Source organism: Blastomyces dermatitidis (genome assembly GCF_000003525.1).
Source record: "Blastomyces dermatitidis ER-3 genomic scaffold supercont1.4, whole genome shotgun sequence".
In the NCBI taxonomy this organism is placed as follows: Eukaryota; Fungi; Ascomycota; class Eurotiomycetes; order Onygenales; family Ajellomycetaceae; genus Blastomyces; species Blastomyces dermatitidis.
Window position 1 is genome coordinate 754962 of NW_025544777.1, and position 8275 is coordinate 763236.

Below are 8275 nucleotides of genomic sequence, written 5' to 3' on the forward strand. Positions count from 1 at the left end.
TAAAAAGTAACACTTTTTGATAATGCTCAAATGAGATTTAAAGTCATTTAAAGCTATAAAAATAATTTAAATTGAGAAGTGGAAATCATGATCTCATTTGAAAAATGTGACAAGAGTAGACAGTAAGTCTCACTGAGACAGTATGAGACTACTATCTAATGTTAAAACTGTGTAATGGGATCAGTTGAATTGATAATGAGACTATTAAAAAATCTGGTCCTGATCTCAGACACGGTCACACGGTCAGTCTAGTCAGTCTAGTAATTATACTAATTAAAGATTTTTTCTTACTAAGATTTTATTTTATAAATATAAAGAGTTTTTAATAAGTATTACTATAATACTAAGTCTGATTTTATAAAATTATTCACTGAAAAAATTCATGAATAAAACTTTAAAAAAAGAGAGATATATAAGAAATTCTATTTTTCATAATTTTTTTATTTTTATTTTAATCTCTTATATAATTAATAGAGTTACTGACTCTTAATTATATATAATTATATAAACTGAAGTTTGTAACTATTATTCACAACTCAACTTGAATATTATTATATATTTATTTTTTATATTTATTTTTCTACTGTGAATACTTTTAGTAAATTATTAGTATATATTATATCAAGCTGTGAATCTCTGAATAATTATCTATAAGTACTTATTTTTATATTTAATCATAATCTTATTGTACTCTGATTATGAATATTATGTGATTTAAGTATGTCTAGCTCATTACAATTTAACTGATATATTATTAATATATTAACAATTTCTAATTAATTGCACATTGTGAAAAGATTAATGATTGTTTATGCATAACTTTTTTTGAAACATTTTGACATTAATTACAGTGATGACACAGTGAATCTACTGTTATTCGGAGCCACTAATTTCCGGTATGAATACTGCGTACTGCAGCAGTGCTGGTCAATTATTCAAGGCGCTGATGGGCCTTTCAATCAACCACAGCCCCGATTTTCAAAGGCTTAGAGAGTAAGTTCGCCTCCACTCAAATCCCAGGCACCAAACTGCAGCAATGATTGAGGAAATTTGATTGATCGAGATAATTTGCAGTGAGAATAGAAGCTCTTTGCATGCTGGTAATAAAGTTAATACTCTCTTCCCTTTTCAATTTATATATATTGTATAGAGATGCTTTAAAATTAGTTAACTCTCGAAGCCGCGAAGAAAATGTGGTCGGATATAGATTTATCCGCTTCCGGTAACTAGGGATCCACTAAGCTTAAATGAGTTAGTTAATCTTTTGTTGATTCAACCCGCGCAAATACAATTAAGCTTGAGTGAGGCCCTTTGGTTGTGACATCTGGTCCTGTTGTGCTTCTCAAGCGCGACTAGAGTAATATCTCACGACACGTTCTCGGTGACGGGCCATGATATAATAGAGAACCATATGGCTCCACCGCCAGCCGTGTATTTTCCGTCCCTGGACGAATGCTTCTCTGGGGACTTCCAACTTATGTATGTCTGCCAGTTATCAGCCCATAGGAAAATTACTGACCGGATTGCACATTAGATCATGGAAATCGGCTTTTCTACGGTTGGCGAATGCAAAGACAGATGTCGGGGAAGCTGACAGTCTCTACAAATTTTTGTCTTGCCCGGAGAGCATCCGAATTCTTTCTAATCCCTTGAACCCGTTTACTCCTCCGAATGAAAAATCTAAGTCCGATTTTCAGTCCAAAACTGCTGCCATTCATGTGCCAACAGGTATTAAGGGTCCTTGGAATTTAGACGAAATAAAAAGTGACGCGACGTGGTTAAGCAAGCGGACACAGATCAATGAGATTTCTGCACTCAGAATTGTTGTGTACGAACGCCAAAATCGACCCGGTGACCAGCTTCTGAGCGAATTTTCCGAGGAGGAGACGACAAGCCTTCAAGGTGCGATTGGACTTGGCAACCTTTCGCAGTCTACTAAGGGAGCCCAGGCTACTGAAATTCTAAAATACAAGGGGGAAACAAACCTCCAGCCAAATGGGTTTTCAGAAGAGGAATTAAGGCATTTGAAGTTATTCCAGCTATATTTGTCGGAAAAACAGCATATACTCAAAACTTCTCTGCGACTTTTATGTGTGGCTTTGCGTAAAAGAGCACCTGGTAGCCATTACGTGGATTCCCGAAAACCACGAGTTGAACGTGCTCAGACGAAACTAGAAGAACTAGGAAAATCCATATTTGGGCTTCAATCCGGGAAAGGCACTGATGCCGTTTCTATAAAACAGTGCATTGAGGCTGTTCGAACCCGAATTGGTAATTTAGAAGCTGGGAGTGGGTGGCTTCTTCCTGACGAACCCAATGTGGAAATCGAGCTGGCCTGGCAAACGAACGTTCTTGAGGAGCTTAACCAAATCCTTCAATTCCTTGTGCTTCAACTTCAATCCTCGAATGCCATCCCATCCGCGGAGCTCTTCCTTTCTTGGCTACGTTTAATGGCCGAATATGATTTCCTTGAAATCCTACTCCCGGTAAGTTTTAGTCCTGTGAATGTGCTCCTCACATGCCTAACTAGAAATTTTACAGGCTATGGAAGAACAGAATATCATACTTGGTCCTCTTCAGGCTCTCATTGCGGTTGCTACTCTATCTTTTGTCAAGCTACGAGAATCTACCTCATATTTTGAAACGGTGCCGCACTTGTCTACAATCCCAGAACCCTCAACTGGTAAAGCCCCTTTTTTCATGTCTCGCGATAATATCGCCGAAATAAACGAAATATGTTTGAAGGCAGCCAATGTGGGCTGTTTAACTGCCGCCCCTATGATTTTTGCATTCGCCATTGTTATGTTTGCAGTAAGGGAGATTGCGCTCTCCACGAAAGAGGAGCGTGAACTTCAGCAAGCCCAGCATGCTGTTGACTCTTTCAACAACAACAACGCCCCGTCCTCTTCTCCATCGCGAGTTGCTGAGCAGTCCATTTTTGAAGATATTTTTGAGAAGGCTCGTAACCCAGCTTTTGATGACGACTTTGTGAGGCTTCTTGTGACTAGCTCCGTCGATAAATGTCATGTATTTGACTTTATTGTTGCTCTAGTCGAAAGCCTTAGGCCAATTTCGGGTGCTGGTGACAGTGGCATGCTAAGCCGTTGGATAAGGGTAGAACTCTTGGATTTGATCCGTGCGAGTGTTGAGCATTTGGATTATATCCCTGAAGTGGTGTCGTCTGTCCTGTGTATTATCTCTGGCCCTACCGATGTTTGCAATGAACTTGCCAGTCCAGAGCTGAATGATGGTTGCGATCCGAGATCTATGTTTATTCAAGATCCGGTGCTCATTGATAGAATTTTTCGAGTTGCCAAATCCCGATTTCCGTACGAAGCTATTAATTTTTTGAAAATATGCCGGGCCCTGTCAGGCTCTAGCGTCGTTAATGATGATGGCCTACCATACATTGCCCAGGAACTGGAGAGCATGGAAACCTACACACAAATTGTCGCTCCTGGCTTCCAAGGATACCAACCCATCCGAGAAGATGAAAATGCCAATTTCGTTGGCCTAATCCAGCCATTGCCTATGCAAGAAACTGCCATGTCGAAAAGCACAGTCGGATATGAATCGAGTTCTAATGCGGTAGTTCTTGCTGAGTCCTGTGTTATCCCCCAAGATGCCGTCGGCCAGGTTGTCAACGACTCAAAACCGGCCGTAATAATGTGGCATCATGACTATAACTGCCTTGGCTTCCTCGGGTTATGGCTAGAGCAAGCTACTAATAGTCGCAGATCAGAGCAAGAACCAGAAGATGAGGTGGTCGCCGAAATCATAGGCCTCTTCGCTGATCTAATCACATCCGCACAAACTATTTCGAAACGCAATGGCACTGAGTCAGGTGCTAAAAGAATTCTCGAGATGGCTAGCGACGGGCTCGATCGCCATGGTGATATCATTTCCGTTGTTTTCGAGATTTTCGAACGGAATCTGCAAAACACTATTAGCAAGAGAGGTTCGAGCCGCAATCTTCAACCGGTTATCTCTTGCCTTCGCTTTATAAACGCTCTTATACCAGTTATTCCCGGCCGCGTATGGCCTTTCCTGTCCAGGAGCAGCTTTATTTGCTCAGATGGGAAAGGTGGTATGCTAGTCACTATTGTCTCGTCCATCGAGGCTACCTCTGGGGATTTCAGTTTCCTTCAGGCTTCGGTTCAAATGTTTGACCTCCTGGTTAATGATGTCATCGTTCATTCTGGAGTTCGTCGCTCTGCAGGGCGAGTATCTGCTAAGTCCAACCATCTCACCGAGTTCAGTGCAGGTATCCCGCCCTATATCATGCGCAACTTTTTATTGGCCTTGGTGCGCGTGATGGTTGAGGCGTACAATAGCAACACGACTTGGAGATTCAATGACATCTGCCAACAACTTGAAATTAATACATGTCTTGCCCTCACTATTGACAAAATCCTATACAGCATGTATGCGACTGACGACACATCCGACCTGGATTCTAAGTTGGTGGGAGTATTCTCAAGCTCAGCAACATATATATTGAAAGTACTTCGACCGACAACAATCGAAGAGCTGCCTTTTAATCCACTCCTCCGCACTATTCTCATCAGTCTTCAAACTTCCAGCTCGAGCAGTGACCTTCGAAACCTCCAACTCCATACCCAACACATCCAGTCTGCATTAGCACTTTCGGAACGGTTGGCGCAAGCAGGAAGATTAGTCGGATCTCCAATGTCGATGCTTGAAACCCAATTATTCAAAGCGTCACCTGTGCTGATTCGACTATACGCTCTATCCTATGATTATCAACTCCCTGTTGTTTCTCTCCTTGAACTCCTGATATCGTATGCAGCTTCAGATTCGAATCACGAGCCACCCTCTGTTCTTGGCCACCTAGGAGCCAAATCATCCCGCTACTTTCTCGACTGCCTTTCGAAATTCGATCGCCCTTTCAAAAACCCTGCACTTTATGCTTCAATATGGGATCTACTTTCCACGATAATTAGCAAACGCCAACAATGGCTTGCAGTTTTTTTTCTCACAGGCTCATCTGCGAGAGATTCCTTAAAAAAGAACGACAAAGATAAATCTTCGACTATGACTGGACAACCGTTTTTGGGGATTTCCCTCGATTTATTAACGAAAATCGACTCAATTCAGCCTCAAATAGCGATATCTGCCCTAGATTTTGTTGCAAGAGCGCAGGAACACTGGCTTTGGGCTACACCTCAGATTAAAAATCATTCGGAATTCGTCCCGAAAATCGTGAATTTCGTTGCTAACTTGGATCTTCGCAAATGCCCTCCTCTAGAGCAATGCCTCAATACGAAAATCGCATCATTAGTTGCAGATATATGCGCTGTCTACTTGCACAGTGCGAAAGAATCACGGGATCTAACATTTTTCAAAACCATTATCCCTCTGATCTCCTGGTTTTCTGACAACGCAGTAAAGGTGGACGGCTATAATGCATCCCTGCACTCAAATCTCAGAAAGAACTTTGAAATGAAGTACCATGGATGCAAAGCCGTGGCCATGAAGCGCACTGGGCTCACACGCCCAGAGCTTGGCGAAAACTTTTTTTTCGACGTGAAGTTGGGAAGTAAGATCTTCGGGTATGATTTTGCCTGGAACGGGTCCCGTGATCAAGGCTTTGTGGAGGAGGTCAAACGAGCCAATCTAAACCTGTCACTTGTTGAAGCTCAAATGGTGCGTTTCTTGCATTCCCTAGCCTAAACCTCTTTTTTCTAACATGTCATAGACTCTTCTTCAAAGTTGGAAATTTCTTGCCATAGAACACTGCGCAGATTTCATGCCGGATCGAGAAATCCAAAAGTCGATGGCACGGGTTGTCCGCCACTGCCTCGTTTCAAATTCGCAGACCATACCGGATGAAAAGATCTTTTACAAAGTTCAGCAAATCCGCGCGGAATTTGCCCTCGCTCTCCTTCAACGACTTAACGACGCTAAGGCCAGGGGGGCGGAAGTTTTTGAGTTGCTGAATGTTGCATGGGATGTTACGCGCTTTCGAAATCCATCATACGAAACTGCCCTTCTCAACAATGATACGGAATACTATGGGCTTTTGTTAAACATCCTATTCCTCGCCCTACAGTTCCATGTTGCAGGGCCCTCTCGATCTGCGCCAGAAGCAGTCAGCAAAAAGCCCGAAATGTCGTCGGATTTGTCAATTGTTTTAGAAATTATCAAGGTGGTAGTCGCACAGGGCTTTCGATCACTTACGACGTACTTACATGACGAACCGCAAAAGTGCTCTCCTAGAGATTTTGCTATATTAACAGCAATATTACAAACATGTCTACGAGTGAAGGACGCGGACCGCATTTACGAACAGGCGTCCTTCCACCTTGCTGATAGCGACACACCCCGCTACGCAGCCACATTATTTTCTTGGGCCTATCAACTTACAGTTGAAGGAGATCCAGTATATGGGGAGCTCAGTATCCTATTCCTCCTGGAACTTTCCTGCATCCCCATGATGGCAGAGCAGATGGCCGCTGATGGTATTTTGGTGAAATTGTCGACTTTCCGCCTCACTGATGTCCTGCGCCAACCGCACGGATGTGGCCCATTCGATCCAATACCCAGGCTATATGCTATTTGGAATTCAGGCTTTCTTCCTCTCTGCCTCAACCTACTCTACAGCGTTGGTCGAGCTGCTCCGGAAGTGGCGGCCTTCCTCAACCAGTTCGAGGGGCAGCTACGTCGAGCGTCTGCTTCATTCTCCTTCGGACAACCCGCCACAACCTCGCCACTTGCTGGTAATCAGCTAGAATCAAGCCAACGGGTAAAAAGACTGTCGCTCGGTATGACTACTGAAGCTTGCTCATTAGCTCTCATATCCCTCATTATCAACAAATTCCGGGATGCTGGCGCAGGTACCGGCGTGGATTCCGGAAATATCCAGGAACTGAAATGGGATAGAGCACAAGTGAAAGATGATATCGAATCACTTCTTGAGAAACGATCAGTCCTCCGCTCTCGGATTGTTGCCACAAATGAAAAGGAACTTGCAATGTCCCGGCGAGAACCCATCGACCGCACTACCGGCTGCCAGAGCCAGTTGGAAGAGAAAATCGTGAAAGAGCTCCAAACGACAGTAATGTGTCTGTCTGATGGTGAGGCATCTTAACGTATTCTTGTTCTAATTGCATACTTTGCAGCAATGTTTTATTTTATTTTATATACTTCTTTCTCTTTTTTCCCAAAGCGATTGCGGCGTCAGGAATAATAGTTTAATAGTTTGAGCTCTTGTCTTTGTCCTCAATAAACTTTGTATGTAGAGTACTTTGTACCATGGTTAGTCCTTTCAAACCCATTGGCGCGCACATTTTCATATTACTATAGATATAGTCGTCCTTTTTTTTTTTTCTCTCAGTTAAGGACCCTTTGATCTCCCTGAGAAATAATCTACACGCTCACAAAGATTCTCCACAAATATGCCTCCGCGCTTGCGGGCTAGTCTATGGCCCTGTGGATTCCAAGCCTTGAGGCCGGGGCCCGGGGTTACCTAAAATGGGGAATGGAATGGCTCAGCAATTGATTTGCTGTGGATAAATCAAACCTATAGTATTTACAGACCTCTGAACGGGAAACCCCTTGGAGCTGTAAGAGACACTAGCCATTCAGGAGATTGATGAAATCCTTATTTCCTTCAGGTTTGTACATACATACAATTGTCATGTTTGTTACTAGATTGGAATTATTGTGGCGGATGTATTGCTTGCAAAAGCAGAATTTTCCCAGCCCCCCTGAAAATTAGTAGCAAAACACTACAAAAAAATCAAAATATTCATGTTTTGTAAGAAATCCCGCTCCTTGCGGATCCTTTACCCCTATTCCTATCTCTCGCGTAATCAATAGGGTTAGTGGCCCTTGGCTACACACAATCATATAGACTGGAGTTCATGAATACTATTTATAACTCAGCTTGAATACTATTATATATTTAATCTCTATATTTATCTTTCTACTGTGAATACTTCTAGTAGCTATCAGTATATATTACATCAAGCTGTAAACATCTGAATAATCATCTGTGAGCACTTATTCTTATATTTCAAGCTCTGTCAATCAGTAACTATCTGTTATAATTAGACTGATCAGCAGAACTATGAATTTCATGTTTGATCTCATTTAATCTAGTCTTATACATTTCTTAACATAAATCCCACTAGAACTAATGATTAAAAAAACATGTAAAGTGACTATTTATCAGATCTTAAAATGAGACTATAACTTAGAAAAAATAAGAAAGTGATCTCATTTAATTTCATTTAATTTTATTCTTAGTATA

General features: G+C 42.0%; 1 protein-coding gene across 1 annotated transcript; it reads left to right on the plus strand.

Moving 5' to 3' along the window:
- Positions 1–1171: 1171 nt before the first annotated feature.
- Positions 1172–7789, plus strand: BDCG_03930 (nucleoporin). The gene is made up of 4 exons (XM_045419597.1): positions 1172–1479; positions 1535–2486; positions 2542–5667; positions 5720–7789. Exons 1-4 carry the CDS (start codon positions 1412–1414, stop codon positions 7109–7111), a joined length of 5538 nt encoding a protein of 1845 aa, XP_045275861.1. The 5' UTR covers positions 1172–1411; the 3' UTR covers positions 7112–7789.
- Positions 7790–8275: the final 486 nt, after the last annotated feature.